The 22,440-nt window shown below is 37.2% G+C and overlaps 1 protein-coding gene across 1 annotated transcript; it reads left to right on the top strand.

Moving 5' to 3' along the window:
* The first annotated feature begins 1,718 nt into the window (after positions 1-1,718).
* On the top strand, positions 1,719-2,681 carry LOC123794554 (olfactory receptor 10C1-like). Its single transcript, XM_045800721.2, has one exon. It carries the CDS (start codon positions 1,719-1,721, stop codon positions 2,679-2,681), a length of 963 nt encoding a protein of 320 aa, XP_045656677.2.
* Positions 2,682-22,440: the final 19,759 nt, after the last annotated feature.

Genomic DNA, 22,440 nt, shown 5'->3' with positions numbered 1-22,440 from the left:
AGTTATAAGATGAATACGTTCCAGGGGTCTAATGTCCAACATGACGACTAGAGTTAATAATACCGTATTGTATACTTGAACTTTGCTAAGGGCATATCCTAAGCATTCTCATCACACACAAAACGATAACAATGTGTGGCAATGTATGTTTTCATTATCCTGATTGTGGTGATTATTTCACAATGTAGACACATATGTAATTGCCAAATTGTGTACTTAGATACAATTTTATTTGTCAATTATATCTCCATAAAACTGGAAAACCAAATTAAGAAGAAAATGTGTTAGGTTTGAAAAATGAGGATCCTTGAGAATGAAAGCGTTTTTATACTTCTTGAACACAGTGCAGAAAACACATTTTTCACATTTTTGACAAACTGTTTTATTTGTTGCATTAAAATTTTGGAATTCCCCGATCAGGCTATTTATTTATGTTGTTAATTTAAACACCAGTAATAAATGAAGTGAAAACCGTCTGTGGTGTCTATGGAGTCTTCTTTGGAGCCCTGCACTGTGCCTCTGACATCACAAAGACCTGACAGTCACTGTCCATTTGAGGAGCTTAAAGATTACTCAGTAAATATTCATAAATCCAATAATTACCTCGATTGCATGATGGAAATCCACTAGAAACTTCTTGTTTTACACATTGAAACTTAAGTCATGTACTCTCTGGAAAATGTGTTCAAAAAATGAAAACCAGGGGCACCTGGGTGTCTCAGTCGGATAAGCATCTGCCTTCGGCTCAGGTTTTGATCCCAGGGTCCTGGAATCGAGTCCCACATCAGGCTCTTTGCTCAGCAAGGAGCCTGCTTCTCTCTCTCCTTCTGCCTCTCCCCCAGCTTGTTCTCTCTCTCTCTCTCAAATAAATAAATAAAATCTTTAAAAAAATGAAAGCCAAATTCACATCAAATGTGCGTTGTTATATTTCTGAAGAAATCCCTCTTGAGAGAAATCTAATTAAGCCCTTCAGTGAATGCAGTCCCTATGGTCTTTAGGCAGAATAAAAATACTGCCTATTCCATGACCCATTCAGAATCGTAGAAGGTCCAGAAGCCCAACAAGGAAAAGAAAATTCACCTTGTGAATAGGTATGTTCTCCTATTCATAATTTCCTGTAAAATTATACTAAAGTTGTGGAAAGGAGATTCCAGTAGTTTTAGTTTCTATGGATTTTAGCTGCCTAATCATTGGCTTATTCTTTTCAAATCTAAATGAGTAAAAATATGTATGAAAATAAATAGATACATGGCTGGAAATATATTCCCTTCCAAATCCTTAACTGTGGCTTTAAAAAAAGTATGGGATTCAGAACCTGAATATAGTATGATTATATTTTACTCCATACAATTAGAATTTCTTCTTCTACAATTAGAATACCTTCTTACAATACTTACGTAACACCTTGTGTATAAGATCAGAATATCAGTAAGATAAAAGCAAACGAAAAAAAAACCATTATGTAACTTAACGCCATTGTTTTCTTTAAATTTCTGTGACTATACCCTAAGATCTAGAACTCAAAATCAGGAAGAAATACTGCATCCATTTTAATTGGGCATTTATTCAGAAAGAGTCAGCAAAAGGAACCCAAATATCTAGGTTCTCATGTAAGACCACTGATCCTAGGAAAGCTCCTTCGCTGAGGTTTGGTAGACAACCATGCCAGGCGACCGGATTCCCCTCAGTGTTATCTGTCCTCTCTGTTGTATCCACAGATGTCTGGCTCTGAGCCAATGATGAGTGGAAATCAGTCCCTCTGTACCACGTTCACATTTGCAGCCTTTTCCTCTCTAGCAGGGTTACAGTCCGTGCTCTTTGTGGTGTTCTTAGTCATTTACTTGTTCACTGTGGGAGGAAACCTCATCATCATATCCCTGATCTGTGTCACCCCTTCCCTGCACACTCCCATGTATTTCTTCCTGGCGAACCTCTCTTTTCTCGAGATGTGCTACATCACCAGTGTGGTGCCTCAGACGCTGGTGCACCTGCTGGTGGAGGCCAAGACCATAAGTGTGGGCGGCTGCGCAGCTCAGATGTACGTATTTGCCATCCTGGGACTGACAGAATGCTGCCTGCTAGCAGCCATGGCTTATGACCGCTTCACAGCTATTTGTTACCCCCTGCATTATACTCTCCTGCTGGGCCCTCGCGTGTGTTTGAAACTGGCTGCGGCATCTTGGACCACGGGAGTGGTGGTGGAGTCAGCCCAGGTCACCTGCATCTTCAGTCTGCCCTTCTGTGGCACAGGAAAGATTCAGCACTTTTTTTGTGACATCATGCCTGTAGTGAAACTGGCCTGTGTCGATACCGCCCACATTGAGATTGTGTTGTTCGCTGTCTCCGTGCTCTTCATCATGACTCCCTGTTTGCTCATCCTGTGCTCCTACCTGCGAATTCTTGTAGCCATCGTGAAAATCCCTTCTGCAGCTGGCAGACGCAAAGCTTTCTCCACTTGTTCGTCTCACATCCTGGTTGTTTCTCTGTTCTACGGCACTGCCTTGTTCACTTATCTTCAGCCAAAGACGGCACACACTCCGGAAACAGACGAAGCAACCTCACTCATGTACACGGTGGTGACACCGGCTCTGAATCCTGTTATCTATACCTTGCGGAACAAGGAAGTCAAGGAAGCCTTTCAAAGGGTAACACAGAGGAATCCTCTTAGACAAATGGCCTAAACCGGCTGTAGTAGATGAAACTTACACTATTTATGCAGAAAAGTTAGCCAACGTTTTATGATCCCTGTACTAATATACATTGTCCTTAAAGTATTTATTGCAATTGACTGGGAAACATTTGCAAATGTTGTACATTTTTCAATGTGTTTAAGCAAAAGGCAACTGTGCAATAGGATCTTTAAATTATTTACCGTTCATTAGATCAATAAATTACCAAACATTTCTTGTGTCCTGGACACTATTCATTTTTTCCTTTTCCATTGGTACTAGGATTAAGGCTCATACCCCTTACACCATTTCACTGAGGAACATGAAATATTCTTGTGGGACAGAATTTAAAAAATGAATAGGAAGGAATCAGTACACTTTTGGTGTCAAATACATGCCGTAAGAATTTAAGTTGTTAAGTGGTGTATGCTCCCTTACTTACTTAGCTCTCTATACTTAATAATCATGCATCTTAAATAATCAACTGTTGATAAATACTGGTGAGTGATATACACTGTAACACAACTCCAAGTAAATAAGTATTTAAACTTCCTAAGTGTTTAAAGTGTCTAATATGTAAATCTGGTGGATCCTGATTCTTTATTCAAAACTAGATTCTTCCTTTGCTCTTATTCACTTATTTTATGGTTTTTCCTATGAATGAAATTTTAGAGAAATTTCTCCCTATGTATCATTCACTCTTGTTACTCCCATTGTAAACCTTGTTTAAATGTATGGGTTTGAATATAATTTCCTTTAGGGACAGCCCATTTATTCTAGCTAATTAACTGTTATATTTTTGATCTCCAAATAATGAAGAAAAAGACTTCTATAACAGATTAAACTAAATAACTTTTAAACAAATACTTGTTTCTTATGGCAACATTGGAGAAGTGAGGTGACCAAAAAATTTAAATGTTCAGTGATACTTTGTAGAAATTGGGGTTAACCTTTGATTTTTATCTTAGCAATGTTACCCCAGAGTCAAATCTTAATACCAGTGCAAGTAATTTATTCGGAAAGGACTCAGAAGTGGGAAAATGACACAGGCAAGGGAAGACAGCCACTAAATTGTCCATTAATATGCCAGGTACCATAAAAGGCCACTAAAATTTATTCTTATGGGAGAAATAGTGTAAAACACAATCCTAAAATGTATTGCTGCATAGGTCTACACACACATACACTTATTCTCATAAGTCATTGATTGAGGGTTGATCCTAGGGAGTGACCTCTCTGACACTATTATTCACTGCTAAGTGTAGCAGACTTCTGGAAATGCCCTCAGGAGCGGTGATCTAGATTTGTGGTATGTGGAATACGTCTGGCATTGGATCTTAAAATGGCAAAGTTGGAGGGATATAAGAGGTGACACTGTCAGGGAAAGTTACAAGTCTATTCTACAGAAGTATTTGAGATACGTCTGATAGTTAAAGGAGGTAAAGTGTATGTACGAATTGGTATGAATATAAAATAAGAATTTATAGTTCAATCGTTGTTTTTCTCTCTTTCATTTTCTGACTCTGTTTGGAGAGTGGTAGTTTCTCAAAGACCAGTACTAGAGCTATATATCGCACAGACAAGAGAAAAATAGAAATCTTGTCACGTCAATCCCTTCTTACAATAGGTTGACATTCACTTCAACCATTGATTTAGTTTTTTTAGAACTCTAAAATTGGTCTCTTTTTCAGCATAGCCTTCACAAATACAAATTTAACATTTTATTTTTTTAAAGATTTTATTTATTTATTTGACAGAGAGAGACAGCCAGCGAGAGAGGGAACACAAGCAGGGGAGTGGGAGGGGAAGAAGCAGGCTTCCAACTGAGCAGGGAGCCCAATGAGGGGCTCCATCCCAGGACCCTGGGATCATGCCCTGAGCAGAAGGCAGATGCTTAACAACTGAGCTAGGCACCCTAAAAATCACTGTACTGTAAATTGTTTTGAGACATTCTTTTGCACCCAGAAATTGATTTTTCTGCAAAAGATTTTATTGTATTTGTGTCTACTTCCAGGCATAGTTTAGTGTTCCACATGCCCTGACTTCTCATACTCAAGTAAATCAATTTTAATTAAAATAGCATTGTGAAGGAAATTAAGTCCTATGGACATAAATGCATAAGTTTCAGCTTTCATGTACTGAGAAATGGTGTTTTCATGTCTTAATAGTTATTTGGATTATTTAATCATACTGTTCTCTAATGGCAATTCTCCAATATTCTTATCATTGATGCTCAAGAAGGGCCAAGAGCCAGACACTGCACGGGGACAGAAAGTAAAGCAGCTCAATTCGATAACCAAGAATTCACTTCACATTGCAGGATGTGATTAAACTGATGAGTCGCTGGTCCTTTCAGTTCCCTTCCATTCACTATTTGGGGGAAAGATTAATGTGCATGCATGTGTGTGTGTGTGTGCGCGCGCTGAGCTGATTATAAAACATGACACTGTTCTGCAAGTTGTTTCCTACTTACCTTATTTTTTAAATTGTGTAAACAATATATTGTTTTGTTCAGGTTTATCATCATAGTCAAATTATCACCCAGGTCCTAAGTTTTAGAATAATGCTGATCAGAACCTGGGTGTTTATCAATAGAATTACAACTGGGAAAGATTCAGCCGGATATTTCCAACTCAGAAACGAAACATCACTACAAGTAGAAGCTGAACAAATGCATTTATCCCCTGTGTCTGAGCGACATGAACGTGTGCTCTCTCCTGCTGAGAAGGGTTCCAGTGGTGGTTGTGGGTTACGTGGTAGCCTCAGGCGAGAGTTCAGAGGAGCACGACTGAAGGCCCTGTAAACACTGCAGTAGCAGAACCTCGCCCCCTTCAAAGCTTTCTCTTAATGCATATACCTCTCACATGCACTCCACGCCCCCAACACCAGGCCAACAGCCGCCAGTCACCACAGGGTGCCTGATCTCTTGTATTGTTTTGCTCTCATTTTCAAATACTCATGCCCTGCAAAACCACGTAGAGAGGCTTTACTGCTGCTATCTATTCCCAAACTATTAAGAAATCCATCCATGTTTGCACCGGAAGTCATATTTCTCAACCTCCAGTTCCCCAGAATTTCAGAACGACACTGAATTTTCAGGAAAAAAGAGGAAAGAAATCTCTTTACCAAACTTGCGTAGCATTTTGTTTCTTGAAATTTAAAGCAGTTTATCCCCAAGTCGAAAGTTTACAGAATATTTTCCACACATACCACGAAAGATAAATCAATACTGACTGTTGGTTTAGAAAAATGGGGAGATGTTTCAAAAACCAACCTCACAGTTCACCCTATCATAAAATGAATGGGAGGAAAAGGATGTGTGTAGATCCTGATTTTAAGTAAGAAAAACTTAAGGACTGATAACTGATATCTGATGCTTTCTAGTACACGCCTGCTTCTCTGAGGCTGTCCCAGCATTTAGGTCCCCCATGTTAAGACAACTCGATGTCACTTCCACAGCCAAAACCAATTTTTTTTTAAGATTCTATTTACTTATTTATTTGAGAGAGAGACAGAATGACAGAGAGAAAAGGAGCAGCGGGAGGGGCAGAGAGAGGGGCAGAGGGAGAGGGGGAAGCAGGCTCCCCGCTGAGCAGGGAGCCTGCTCCAGGATTCGATTCCAAGGACCCTGGGATCATGACCTGAGCCGAAGGCAGGCGCTCCTCTGACTGAGCCACCCAGGCGCCCCGCCAAAATCGATTTTAAGCACCAAAAATCTTTAGCCAGTACCTTTACAGATCTCCAAAATGATAAAGCCTGATATTACAATTATTATCTTATGCTTTTAAGATATTAAAGCCTACTTAAAATCGTGTAATGAAGTTCATATTATATTCACTGGAACTATTGTTTTAAATATGTGATTGACGTGGAGTGGAGTGTTTTCCATTTGTTCAGCAATTTCAGATGCTGACAAAGCTGAAGGCAAGAGGAACTTTAAATTCTAAAGAAGACTATAAATGAGCCAATAATAATTGGGTTTATTGAAATGGTAGAAAGTCAGCCCAGCCACCTCCCTACACAGAAGGAAAGCAGAGGAGGATATGAAGCAATTGGAACTGCTGCGCTTGTAAAGCTGTCAGGTTCATGAGATTTTCCTTCCACTTCTCACACTACGTGGGGAGAGTGGAGTTGCAAGTACACCAAATTATATGTAGGGTGCCGGTGAGAGAATCATTTGTAGAAAACAGCATACAGTTTAAAAGGTGAAACGGGACCATAGTTCTCCGTTTGGAGCCTTGCGGAGACGGGGCACATGGGCAGCTGACCGAAGCCTCAAACGACTAAATATTTAAGATAGATTTGGTTCGTATCTGCTGGAGTTGGGGGATTGTGTGAACATAAAGGAGAGAACCATTTCTCGTCCAAGTAATAGTGTAATTTGGAGTTTCACCGTAGGAATCTGTAAAGGCAGAATTTGACAGGAATGAAGTAGAGAGCACTTGAGAAAAGCAAACAGCTTAGGTACCAATGTAACAAAATATGTGGAAGAGCTTCGTGAGGAAAAGTACAAAACTCTGTTGGAAGAAACCAAAGAACTAAGCAATGGAAACATAATCGCCTTGTACGTATCAGTAACAGAACTACATTGTTATGTCCTATCGCTGCCTGGGCCTCACCCAGCAAAGACATTTGCCCCTTTCCTCTCTTTGATCCCTGACTTGTCGACCCCTGGTCTACACGCGGTTAGGCATTGGCTGGGTTTTCAATTAAAGGAGGTGAAAGATTTAGAATTCCAATTAACTAAATGTTAATAACTAAAAGATATCTGAAAGTTACAGAAACTGACAGAGAGAGTTCAGGAATACAAAAGGGGAAATCAACAAACAGCAAGGTTAAACAGTGATTGGAAAAAGGTACAACCACTTCATAGCTGTGTCCCTAAAGATTTGAGCGTTCTATTCTAAATGTTTTATTTCATTACGTGAAAGTCAGTTACATATACCATGTGCGTTGTTTTCTGGCTTAAGTGGATCGGAATGACTGGAATCATCTATCCCCACATTATTTCCCAAGTAGGAGAATATACCAAAAACAACGAACAGCTTATTAATATTAAATCAGTAATCTCCTTTATAATTAATATGCTGATGTATAAAGTAATAAAATAAAATGCACATAGAACTTATTCACCTTATTCTCAGAGTTCTTCCTCTTTCAGTACTCTTTTACAATTTTAGACAGAAAGGCTTTTAGTAAGAAAGTCTCATATGCATTTGAGAAATATAAAACCCAAACTTCACTTTTTAGAAGGAGGGGCTGGTCATTCTGAGAGCACAGATCAGGAAACATCTCTGTTAGAAGCATCTGCCATTTCAAAGCCATGGAAAATAGAAAAAAAAAAACAAAAAAACAGGTGTTGGGCATACTTGAAACTGTAAAAATGTGGTTGGAGGAAAGAAATCTATTCGAAATACATTTCATGATGCTTCCGTTCTTGCATCCTTTATTCATCCTAATGTGCAGGAGCATTTTTTGAATTTTTAATCACCTTAGCAACCATTGTCCCTTTGCCTTATTTCTCATTGCAGAAACACATCTTCCCAATTCTCAAACTACATGTTAGCACCACAGAAGCCAGGTGGGCATGTGACCACATCCTCATAGAAGACAGTGGCTCAAAGTCTGATGACTCAGTAAGGTCCCATCAAACTAACTATTGAGGTTTTACTTAAGCACACAAGAAAGTGATATCTTTTCCATTGGACTTGAACTTGGAAATATATACGTCTGGAGCTTCTGAGGCTTGTAGCACAAGGAAAGAGAATAATTTGGTTGTATTGTCAATGAGAAGAAGACACTGCCTACAGCTGCGTAAATCTCGAGTCAGGACCACTTGCAGGCTAGCGTTAGTAATGCACTGCAATCTTCTATTGCATGAGACAATAATGCCTCCCCCCCTTTTCCTTTTTTTTCTCCTTTCTTGCATTATTCCGAGATGAGGTATTCCTTACCAGTAACTGAAAAATCCTCAATAATTCAAAAGCCTTTTTAATTCGTGTTCTAGAGACTTAAACTCAGCTATGTTTTTTAGTCCATCTTTTTACTCTTCTACAAAAGACTAGTTATCGCTATCCATTCTAGTCTGACATATCTTTATATTGTTAACAAGTTCAATGGTTTTCCCTACAAATTTCATGAATTGAAATACATTTTAATAATTCCATTATTTATTCAAACAAGCCTAGCATGCATATATCCTTTAATAGTAATTCCAGAATGATGCAAAATTGGTTCAATAAATATCATTCAAATATCATAGAATAAACAATTCAGTGTCATCCATTTATTTGGCAGGATTGCTAAGGATTTTATTTATGAGGTTTTTCTCTTTTCCTCAGAAGGAAAGGGCTGAACAAAGTACACAATGCAAAAGTGATCTTTGTGACAGATCGACTGACTGAAGAGAAATTTCTCAGATACAGGAAGCAAAGTATATGGTTAGTGTCCAGGGTCTTTCCAAAGATAGAAATACATACACTGTCATTATGTTTTGATTCTCAAATTTTTAAAAATGATGCTTAAGTAAGGCAAGAACTATCTTCTCAATTTCTGTATCCAGTCGTCACTGGGGAGAAGCACGTGCCGAATATTTGTTAATAATTACTGATCGATCTGACAACATTGATTAATCCGATAACAAGGATAATAACCCAGAATAAGATTTTGCATACTTATAAATTTTCATCGTTATACTTCTTCAATATAAACAATATGTCAGTTCAAGTTACCAACTGCCGAATAAATGCCTTATAAAAAAGGAAATGACATCCAACTATATTCACACTCTTCCCCTTAAATTCCTTCAGAGGCAGCTTCTGTTACTGGGCAGGAGTAGGGTACCGACTTGCCATCTGAAAAGCTCCCAAGTAGTGCCATCTGATGGCCACAATTTGTAGTGATTGTGTCTGAACGTATGTCATGCCTGGACATCTTTACACTTAAGAAAATTTGATACTTCGTGACATTTTAGCTCTCAAGACATATGTAGTTTTATTAAAATTATTACATTGATTATGATATTTAAAATTTACCCAAAGAAATATGATCATTCCCTCTTTTACTCCTTCACTCTGTTTTATGCATATAGCAAATTAAGAACATATCACATATGACTCATTATTTGGTCACCTAACTCTATTATCCTCGAAAGCATACATAACCCCCTGCCATCTCTCTCCACAATAATTTATAAGCTTCTTGAGAAAAGAGATGGCTACTGTCATGGCCACCATCAGGGATTTTCATAATTTTAAATTCTACAAGTTCAAAGGTTATATTTCTATCCTTCAAGGAGGACCTACAAAGTACTTAAATAAAGAAATAAATGATTGAGTACTTTGTTCAGTTCTAAGTGTTACCACATTTGAAAGATCCAGATGAAGTAATAGAGCAAGTTCCTAGGGGTGGACAGAATTGCTGTTTGGCCATGACAAGGTTTGACTGAAGTCATTAAGGAAGCTGAATATTATACAAGACAAAGTCATTATCATTACACATTTAAACAACTTTACAAGAGGCTTGATTTATTCTCAAAGTTGAAAAACATAGAATTTAAAACAATGGGAGGAAGTCACAGGAAAGCACGTTTCTGCTCAATATAAAGAAAATCTTTTCAAGAAGCAGAGGTTTTTGAAAATGAAATTGACTGCCTTCAATTCTCAGTTGACAAATATATTCACGTGTATCCTAATTGGTAATTGGTTTAGGAAGCATATAGAAAGGATTCACTTTGAATTTTGTTAGATTAAATTATTTAAGACACTTCTATAACATAAGAAAACACAACACATTTTTCATTTGAAAGTGTTAAACACTAGAAGAGGGTGCCTAAAATTTGAGTCTCTATTGTCTTCCTCCTTCCTGACCCCCATCTCTGTCTTTAGGTAGAATATGGTTCCCAGTCTTTTGGAGAATTGTTTATGTGCATGAATGCTGTAAGATAGAAAACTAAAACATTTCTTTAAGAATAATTTCTGTTCCATAATCATCTGGTAACCTATCATTAAATTCTTATTTAACTAAAAACAATAACAAGAATATCTATCCACTTTAGGGAAAATTTAAAAAAATTTTTAAAGATTTATTATTTTAGAGAGAAAGGGGGAGCAGGAGGCAGGGCAGAAGGAGAAGGAAGCAGTCTTTTTTTTTTTTTTCCCAAAGATTTTATTTATTTATTTAAGAGAGAGGGGAGGGGCAGAGGGAGAAGCAGACTCCCTGTGGAGCAGGGAGCCCAATCTAAGGCTTGATCGCAGGACCCTGGGATCCTGACCAAAGCCGAAGGGAGCCGCTTAACAGACTGAGCCACCCAGGTGCCCTGAGAGACAGAGTCGTAAGCAGACTCCTTGCTGAGTGCAAGCCTGATGCTGGGCTCAATCTCAGGACCCTGGGATCCTGACAAAAGCCGAAGGGAGCCGCTTAACAGACTGAGCCACCCAGGTGCCCTGAGAGACAGAGTCGTAAGCAGACTCCTTGCTGAGTGCAAGCCTGATGCTGGGCTCAGTCTCGGGACCCTGAGATCATGACCTGAGTGAAAACCAAGAGTCTATTGCTTAACTTGACTGTGCCACCCAGGTGCCCCAAAAGCTTTAAAATTTTTAAATCTTTAGAACACTACATTCCCTACTTAGAATAAGAAATCCTCCATCTCTAAGTGATAGAAGATTCTGGGAAAGGTTAAAAAAAACAGGTAAATTATAGCTTAATTATTTAGTGTCAGATTAGCCTCAAACAAAAGGTATAAAATATTTTATTTTGGACCACCAGTTAACATAATGTGTTTTTACTTCCTAAATCAACAACCAGTTAGGCTATACTTGGCTAGTTTCATCAAAGGAGAATCTCATATTTTTAGGGCAGTCCATTTTGCATTGTTTTAGGTAAATTACAGACTCAGTATTCTCATAATTTCCCTCTCTTCTTTCATATTTATCAATCTTAGTCATTACAGTCATGGAATTCCTCCCTGTAACTATCTTCCACTGTTATCACTAACTCATATTGAGGCACAGGAGAAAAACTCTTTTAAGATGACTGAGCATAATGGATGTCTTTGAGAAGACTTGAATAAGGGTGTTTTTGGTAGCCGTCCCTCAAATCCTGTGTATACTTAATTGTTACTACAGGTTGTTTGTGATGTGATTTTGATGCTTAATGGATACCAAGTCTTAGGAGCATTAATGTTTAAATTAATTCATTATTCTATTTTGTGACTGCTCTGGTTAAAGGGGCTAGGTGAAAATAGTGACTCAACATAGTTTCTAATGTACTTCAAAACAACTGCTCAGTCTAATCAACTGAACAATAGCCCTGAGATGTCATATATATATGTATATTATATATTCATATACATTATATATACATAATTCTATAATATTTATACATGCATTGTGTATACATAATTATATATTTATTATATTATATATACATATAGAATATTTATTATATTATATAAAATATATAGTATTTTTTATATATTATATATGTAAAAATATAAAGAATATATTACATTATATAATGGTTATATATATATAAAGGTTTTTATGTATAATATATGTATATAAAAGTTTGAAGGGATTAAAAATAATAATAATGTATCAATTGAGGGAAGTAAAGATTGTAACAGGTTTGTCGGATTGACTCATGGATATATCGTCTTTGAACTCTCCCATAAAATTTTTGCAGCATCTTGAGAAATTGTTTAATTGTATCTTGTCATTCAAACTGATTTTAAAAGAAAAAAATATTTTAACTTTCAGGAAATTAAGTAAAATATCATTTTACATGTGTGTACCAGAAGTAAGAGAAACTGTAGTTCAAATTTATGTATACATAAAGGAAACAGTTTCAGAAAGACAGCTTTTTTTATTTCACATTTATTCTAGGTTATGTTTATTAAACATGATGAATAATATAAGACCACTACTTCCACTGAAGGAATAAAAAATATAAAAAAATTCTAAACTAACTTCCAGGGATTAAGGAATGTAAAATGAGTTTAAACCAGAAGCTATAAATTGCACCTTCAAATAGATTCTTTTAAAAGATAAGTGGTCAAGGGCAGATGTAATTTTTCATGGAAAAAGTCAGAAAATAGTGTTTGCATATATATTAAAGTTATTTTTAACACGTGGACTCTTTGAGAACTACTCTAATAACATCAGCATCTACCCAAGAGATTCTTGCAAGCTCATGAGTGTGTTGTGTCTGTGTGTGTGTGTATGCCAAGTATGGAAATTTAAGGAGACACTTATCTCTGACTATATTTTTTTAACATTTAATGTATTTCTTAGAACTATTTCAAGCTTGAGTTACTCAATAATCACCTACTCAGGGATTTCTTAAGGTTCTTTCTAATTTAGATCTTTGACGAAATTCACTTTTTAATAAGGCCCAAAGAGACGGATTAAAATCAAGAGTTATTTTACATGGACTTCATTTAAGATAATTCATAGCAGGATATAAAAGTTTCATTCCACCAGTGGGAATCATCTGGTTGCCCTGATGTAACCTATAGCTAATTATGCCAAAACAAGATCAATTTGTCTGAGAAAGTTTGAGGAATTATCTGCCCTACACCCCAGTTGTGTCTTGAGACCAGTGGGATCCCATCTTCTCATCAACCTTCTTAAAGGCATGATTCTCTCATAGGTATCCCTCTAACTGGTACACTTAACTGTGAAAATGGAGTATTATTTTAGACATCCAGTGGGAATCACACTATTTGGAAACCATCAAAGTAAACTGGCTTCAAACATGCTATCCTGAGGATGACTTCATCTTGAATTAAAAATATTTATATAAATATTCTCCAAGGACAAAGATGATTAATGGTAACAATAGAGGAGTGCTGTGTTTCTGATTGGTCTCCAGGGTTTGCTGCACTAAAGATGTAATTTTTTTTTTACTATAAATCCCAGAAAGTGCATTAAATGCTTTAGGGAAAAAGGATATCTTAAAGGGATTTTGTCCTCTGGCATAATTAAGATGAGACACTCCTCTAAATAAATAAATAAATAAAATAGTATAAAATAAAATAAAATAAATAGATAAATAAATAATCAGAAAATTTCCCCATCAATTATACAAATTCTCAGGATTGGAGGTGGGGTGGAATCTAGTTATCAAGAACTATTTTTCTCTTATCTAAACTCTAATCTAAATGTAGGTAACATATTGTGGAAAAAAACAGGAACTTGGAATAAGAAGAATTGGATTCTAGTAGTGATTGGGACCAAAAAGAAGTGTGCACATGGACTCATTTTACGTTGCAGGTATTTCTCATTTAAAATCTATTAGAATTCCAGCCTATGTCACAAACTCTTTTGAAGACTGATTTTAACACTCCAGGCAAACTAATGCACACACCATTTCCTGTTTCCAGGCTGAACCACATTCAACTAAAACATCAGGTACTTATCATATTTTAAAGGAAATAAAAACAAACATCTAAAACAAGAGATTTGTTAATTATTTTAAATTATTCATTTTAATTTCACAATCCTACTCGCCAACACAAGTTAGCATTATTATTATTAAATGAGTCTTCAAAAATTGCCATGGCTTACTTCTTCACACTATTTCTTGGTTCAATTCACAATAGGGAAATAGTAACTTAATTAGAAATCCATAACAATAATAATAATACATCTAGAAAATCTCCAAATAGATGGAGTTAAATAACATCTAAAAATCTATGAACCAAAGTGAGAATTAAAAAAAGAAAAAATTTTTAACTGAGTGGTTTTACATTAAATGATACTGGGAAAAATAATTTCAAAATAACTGAGATGAAGATAACGCCATATTGATTTTGTCAATGATTTATTGATATTTATTCATATGATACCAAAAGCATAGAGAACAAAAGAAAATATAGACAAAATGACCTTTAAGAAAAGTTTAAAATCTTTTGCTTCAAAAGACATCATGAACAGAATAAAGATGCAGTTCCCTGAATGGGTGAAAATATTTTCAAATCACATATCTAATAAGTGACTAGTACTTAGAATAGAGAACTAAAATTCAACAAAAAAAGCAAAAAACATGACTCAAAAATGGGCAAAAAAATGAATAGACATATACAAATGACAATCACATGAAAAGATGCTGAATAGCACTCGTCCTTAGGGAGATGCATATCAACCCTGCGGTGAGATACCACGTCACACCCATTAGGATGGCTGCTATTAAAAAAAAGAAAGAAAGAAAGAAAGTATTGGTGAGATGTGGAGAAATTGGAACCACGGACACTTGGGAATGTAAGGTAGAGCTGTGGAAAGCAATACAGATGGTCCCCAATTTATGATGGTTCAACTTAACTATTTTTTGACTTTACAATCATGCAAAAATAATATGCATTCAGTAGAAATGGTACTTTGAATTTTGATCTTTTCGCAGGTGAGATGTGGTTCGATACTCTCTCCTGCTGCTGCTCCCGGTCAGCCACACAATCACGAAGGTCAGCAAGCAATACCATTACCTCAATTCTGTACCTGTACAACCATTCTGTTTTTCACTTTCAGTACAATATTCAATAACCTACATGAGATATCCAACCCTTTCTTATAAAATAGGCTTTGTGTTATATGATTATGCCCAACCATAGGCTACTGTAAATGTTCTGAGCACATTTAAGGTAGGCTTAGCTAAACTATGACGTTCAATAGATTAGGTGTATTAAATGAATTTTCAACTTCTGTTATTTCAATTTATGATGGGTTTATCAGAATGTAACCCCAATATAAGGTGAGGAAGATCTGCATAGTGGGTTCCTCAAAAAATTAAAAATAGAACTACCATATGATCCAGCAATTCCATTTCTAGGTGTATGCTCAAAAGAATTAAAAGCAGGGTCTCACAGGGATTTTTGTACACCCGTGTTTCTAGCGGCATAGTTCACAGTAGCTACAACATGGAAGCCTATCAGTGCGTCCACGTGTCTATCAATGGATGAACGGATAAGCAAAATATGATGTATACATACAATGGAATATTACCCAGCCTCAAAAAGGAAGGAAATTCTGACATATGCTACAATATACATTAACTTTGAGGGCATCGCTAAGTGGTATAAGCCAGTCACCAGATAAAAAGACAAATCCTATGCGATTCCACTCATATGAAGCAGTTAAAGTTGTAAAAATCGTTTAGATAGAAAATAGAATGGTGGTTGCCAAAAGCTGAGAGGTAGAAGGACAGCTAAGCATTGGGAGAAAATATTTGAAAAACATTTATCTATTAAAAGTTACCTACAACATATAAAAAACTTTTACAACTCAAAAATTAAAGGAAAAAAAAACCCAATAGGCAAAAACTTTAACAGACACATTACCAAACATGATATATGAATGTTAAACAATCAAATGAAAAGACCCCTAAACATCACTAGTCATCAGCGTAATGTTAGTTATGCACTAGAACGACTAAAGTTAAAACCACCGAGAATACCAAGCACTGATAAGGATTTGGAGCCACTTGAACTTTCATACATTGCTGGTGGTCATGCAAAATGCATAGGCACTTTGTAAACCAGTGCAGAGCATCATTAAAGTTAAATACACACTTACCTAAATCAGTAATCTCATCCCAAATATTTTATTAAGGAAATGAAAATAAATGTCATCATGAAGTTATGTATACAATTGTTCACAGCAGCATTTTCGATAAATGTTAAAAAAAGAAAGTAAACCAAATTCAGGTTCGATAGGTTGATAGATAAACGAATTACATCTATGTAATAAAATGTGACTTATGATGAAAAGGGCAAGCTGCTGATAGTAACGTATTTAGTAACATAAATATATCTCTAAAGCATTATGCTAAGAGAAAGACGTTATTACAAAAAAGATAAATACTGTGTGAGTCCATTTGTATGCAATTCTAGAAAATTAAATATGGTGACAGAGCTGATCAATGATTCTTAGAGGCTAGGGATGGAGTAAGGGGGTTGACTGTAAAGGTGTATGAAAATATTTTTTGGAATATGGAAATATTCTATATCATGATTTTATTTTAATTTTTTAAAGTAAGCTCTGGGCCCAACATGAGGCTTGAACTCACAACCCCAAGATCTTTTATCCTGAACATATAAGAACACCTATAACTCAAAAATTAAAAGACAAACATATCACCATGAAAATGAGCAAAGGAACATTCATTTATTTGACCACTAATGGCCAGTGAGTTCATGGAAACATACTAATTTGACATTATTAATACAGAAATTAGAGTTAAAATCACTATGCAATACCACTTTCCACAGAATAAACTGGCTAATAGCAAGAAGACAGATAAGCATTGGAACTCTCCTACCTTTCTGAGGGGCTGTATAAAACATTTTGTCAACTTGTGATTTAGTTAAAATGCATAGACAATGGGGCACTTGGATGGGTCAGTCGGTTAAGTGTCTGCCTTCAGCTTAGGTCATGATCTCAGGGTCCTGGGATTGAACCCCACATTGGGATCCCTGATCAGGGGGAAGCCTGCTTCTCCCTCTGCCTCTGCCCTCACCTCCCCCTGCTTGTGCACTCTCTCTCTCTCAAATAATTTTTTAAAAAAATCTAAAAAAATTAAAATAAAAAATAAAATGCATAGACAAATTAAAGACACCAATGTAATTAGGACATAATTAAAATAAAAATATTCTTATAGATAAAAATGAAATTTAGAACTAAATCAAAGTATTCTCCAATTGTAATTAATAAAATAGCTTCTATATAGAAAGCATATTACAGAAACAAATTGCCAAGTTTACCATCATAGTAGGAAACCATCACATATCTCACTAAATATTAAAAAATAAAGGAGACGAGAAATCAGGAAAAATGTAAAGAAGTACAAATAACAAGAAAAATATATATGCAGGAGCATATATAAATAGCACACATATAATGTGTGTGTGTCCCCAACACAAACAAAATACAGTTTCTCCCTCAGTAGGTGAGGAAAAATTACCAAAAAAAAAAAAATCATAAATTAGGCAATGAAGTTAGATTCTTCACAATTAGAAACATACATCAGGGGCGCCTGGGTGACGCAGTCGTTACTCGTCTGCCTTGGCTCAGGGCTTGATCTCGCCTTCTCCGATCCAGCCCCACGTCAGGCTCCTCTGCTGGGAGCCTGCTTCTTCCTCTCCCACTCCCCCTGCTTGTGTTCCCTCTCTGGCTGGCTGTCTCTCTCTGTCGAATAAATAAATAAAATCTTAAAAAAAAAAAAAAAAAAAAGAAAGAAAGAAAGAAGAAAAAAGAAATATATATCGTTTACATAACATTCTCTGAAAATAGAAAGTCAAAAACTAGAAAAGCTCATTACCAGTTCCCTCATATTTGTCTCTGTTTTACGAGCTCACTGGATTATCTTGACACAAAGGCATGGCAGCAGGTAGCAGGTCTCTGTGTCCTTTCCGCAGAACTGTCAAGAGCATCAATTCCACGACACACCGCGCAGTCGCCCAGGATTCTGGGCTGGGTTACGTGCCCAAGTGAGTGTTCTCCCAGCAGGCACGTCCCTGGGGACCACCCTCCCTGCGGAAGCGCATCTCACGGGGTGGTCCTGAGGCCCTTGCTCAGCCGGTGAGGTGCGTCCCGGGCGGGGGCCACGCAGGCACGAGGCGGGACAGACCCTGCGGAGCCTGCGCGGACGGGAGGGGCCTGGAGTCCCACAGCCCCACCGCTCACCGAACGACGCCAACCAAGACACGCTGCACTGGACAGGGAAAATGTAAACCAGCAGGGTCCGGGTCCTGCTGCATCGGGGGCGCCGACTGGACCCCAGCCCCGGGGACGGCTGCCCGCCCAGCAGGTGAACACACGGGTGGGACGCAGGGAGCACAAGGGACAGCGGCCTTCACCACCCTTCGGCCGGCAGTGTCCTGACGCACGGGGTGTCTCCGCAGGGAACAGGTGCCCCCGGCAGGGTCTCGGGCACGCGGGTGGCCTCCCAGAAGCAGCGCACGCCACCCGGTGCCCTCCGTGCAGCGCCCTGGGCCGGACCGCGGTGACGCTTGCTGCTCGGGCGCCGGCCGAGCTCGCAGAGCCCTGGGCTGGGGCTGCGTCAGGGCTTCTGGCCTGAGACGTGGCAAGAGTCACAGCCCAACGACAAGATAAACCAGGGCAACTATCACTTTGCCCTCTGCACGGCGGCCGCGTGCTGTCCGGGGGGCGTAGGCCGGCTCAGCGCTCCGCCACCCCAGCGCCCCTCTGGCAGAGAATTTAAAGTAACTTTGATTACTATGTCAACGGTTATAATGGAAATAATAGACAACATGAAAGATCATAAATTTAATTTTAGGGAAAAGATAGGAACTATAAGAAAAAAATGGAAATGCTGGAAATCAATACAGTAATGTAGATGAAGAATGTCTTGGATATTCTCATTAGTATACTTCACACATCTCCCCAAAATTATCAGAATTAATGAACATGAAGATAAATCAATATAAATTATTTAAAGTGAAGTGCAAAGAGATAAGACATTTTTAAAAGAGACAGCAGACATCCAGTAACTGTGGGACAATATCAAACAGCGTAACATATGGGTAATTGAAATCTCAGACAAGTTACGGACAAGTTTGAAGATACGTTTGCAGGTAAGTTTGATAAATAAGGCACCTGGGTAACTAAAAATTTTCCAAAGTAAGTGACAGATGCAAAACCAGAGATCCGACCAGGATAAGTATCAAAAATACTGCACATAGATGTATCATATTCAAACTACTTAAATCCAAAGACAAAGAGAAAATCATGAACATAACAAGAAAAGTGAAGGAAGGGCATCTATAAAAGAAATAAGGTTGAGAAGAATGGGAAAACAGAAAAGTTCTCGTAAGAAACCATGCAAGCAAGGAAACAATAGCGTAACATCTTTAAAGTGCTGAAAAACCAAACAAACAAAAAAAACTACAGACTTAGAATTCTATATCCAATGAAAATACCGTTCAGATATAAAAAGGAGAAAGACTGTCTAAGATAAAAACAAAGAATTCATTTCCCGCTTAAGAAAGGGTACTGAAATATTTCATAGGGAAGCAATATAATACAGGACAGAAACTTGAATCTACAGGAATTAAAAGTTTCAAAATGGGATAAATGAAGGTAAAATAAAATCTTACTTTCTCATTTTAAATTTCTGTAAAAGATAACTGTTTAAATAAGGAGTCAGCAAACTATACAGCCCTTGAGCAAATCTGACCAGCCACAAGTTTTTATATGTCTGTGAGTTAAAAACATTTATTCACTTTTAAATACATAATTTTAAATGACTGGATAAAATCAAAAGAAGGATATTTGATGACACAAGAAAATTATACGTGTCTCAAAAATGTCAGTAAAGTTTTGTGGGAAATTTGCGACGCTCATTCATTCATGTTTCTCTATGGTTGTTCTCTGTTACAATGACAGAGTTCAGAAACTGCAAGAGACCCAGTTACGTTGTACATTTCCTTCACATATTTTTATTTGATGCTTTTGTTTGTTTGTGTCTTTATCTTTCCACATTTATTTGGCACATTGCTTATTGAAGGCTCTTCATAAAGACAAAATGTCTAAAATGCACATTTTCACTCTTTATATAACATGATTTTTTTATTGCTTTGAGAATTTACTGTAATCTGACTGGATCATTATTGGTGAATTCCCAATTTTGGTATATTTGAGTCTCTCCTTCGAGAAACGTGAATTACTGAATTTTGGATAGAAGTCTGATAGCCAGTATTGTGGTATACAAGTGAGGGAGGAATCCAGAAGCATCTCACATTTGCTCAGAATATAGTTTTAATTGCTTGATCCTTTGGTATGAAGCCCACTTACGTTCTGCGCTGTCTCCAAATCTAGAAATTCTTTGTTTTACACTGCCTGGGATATAAATCTCAAATCTGTGGTGTGGGAGAAGCAATCACCCAGCATCACTATGTGGGGGAATGAAGGAAATCAGAAAGTCATCCCAAAATATGCCTCCTTGACATAAAAAGTGTTTTGAGTTAAAGGCAATTAAGAAATAACAAACCCAGAAAAAGCTCTCCCTTTTTGCCTAAAGAAATGAATCCCTCTTTAACTGGAGATGTACTCTTATCAGCCCAGAGACGGCACCAAAGAAATCTGCAAATAAAACTTACTCCATTAGTGTTTTCTGACATTATTTAACTTCTCTCAGTTTGGCACTGTGGAAGCCTAAAACTGCTTTCTTTTGTCCCATCATTTCTCTGTAAATTTACTGTTGTTTGTGGAGGAAGCTATATAAACTGGAATTCTAAATCACCATTTTAACTTACTTCTATTTTAGGGTTCTCCCATGTGTGTGCACTGCACACATTAATAAACTGTTTTTTTCTCTTGTTCATCTGTCTTTTCGTTTGAGTCCCAGATGAAGACCAGAGAGGGGTAGAAGTAAAGCTTTGACTCCCTACCAAAGAAGCAGGCGAAATTACGTATTTGTAAGCATGATTCTTGAAAGTTGTTAGTTCATTAATCACAAAATAAATGTGGCTTATACATTTATTTGCCTTTCAAAAAATTGATGTCCTGAGATAAACGATGCAGGAGTTCTGTGGTGGTCATATATTCATCAGGGACACTTGCTCTTTCTAACTTGTTGCCCTGCACCCTTCAGCGGGGGAGATACCACTTTGTAGTTCGTGACAAATATCACTCTGAAATTTTCCAGCTTCTTCTTACAAAGGGGGGAAGTTCACTTCTCCCTCTTTTGAGTCTGGGGTGGCCTTGTGAATTACATCAACTTATATGATGTGGTGGCATTGATGTTGTGGGAATTTTTAACCTTTATGAGGATTTGCAAATTCCCCTCTTGCTATATTTGTGAACTCTGTGCCCATCACCATGTTGAGGAGATGGGATTAATAGTCTAGAGAATGAGACATGTGGCCGAGAGCCCTCAGAGACAGTCACCCACCCAACAGCAAACAGGCAGATATGTAAGTGAGGCCGTGAAACACCATTTGACTGCAAGACACTGAATGATAAGCTTTTTAACGTTTGTTGTTTTAAGCCACTTAGTTTGGTAACACCACTGCTTGACCTCCAGCCAAAGAGAGAAATCTTTAATTAAAAAAAAAACACACACACATTATAGCCCTGATGAATTAAGAAGGAAAAAAAGATGTACGAATTTCCTTTAAGGATACTTAAATTTCCAAATGACACTGCCGCTTTTACCCTTTTGGTGAGATCATAACCATACAACCTGATGAGAAAACTCATGGATGTTACTCAGCCTAACAGACTAAAAATGAAAAACCATAATAATATTTATTGATAAGGAAAAATTCAACCTCCACTTCTGATGCAAGCTATAAAAGAATTATAATATAAAGGAAGTTCTACACCTCAGCCAAAGCATCTACAATGGAACAACAATTAACATCATACCTAATAGTGAGAGAATTTTCTGCTAACACCAGGAAAAAGACAAGAGTATCTGGCTCACCACCTCTGTTCACCATCGAATTGGGGTTCAAGAAGGTGCAATACAGTAAGAAAAAGAAATAAAAGGCACGCAAAATTAAAAAGAAGACGTGTAAAACTGCATTAGCAGATGACATAATTATCTGTGCATTAAATTCAATAAAATCTACAAAAAATACCAAAATTAACAAATGTCCAACCAACCTTACTCTCTTGGGATAAACTGTACTGGTCATGATGCAATATCCTTTTTATATATTATGGATTTGATTTTTCTAAAACTTTATCAAGAATGTTTGCCTATATATTCAGGAGAGATGGATATGCTATCAAAGTAATGGCCTCATAATGAG

This window comes from Ursus americanus, chromosome 25, assembly GCF_024610735.1.
Source record: "Ursus americanus isolate L20-20 chromosome 25, mUrsAme1.1.p, whole genome shotgun sequence".
Lineage (NCBI taxonomy): Eukaryota > Metazoa > Chordata > Mammalia > Carnivora > Ursidae > Ursus > Ursus americanus.
The sequence above is the reverse complement of the archived record's forward strand: the minus strand, read 5'-3'. Positions and strand labels throughout refer to the sequence as shown.

What these genes read in the sequence shown, in the direction of transcription:
- LOC123794554 (XM_045800721.2), top strand. Translation starts at nt 1,719, where the DNA reads ATGTCTGGCTCTGAGCCAATGATGAGTGGAAATCAGTCCCTCTGTACC.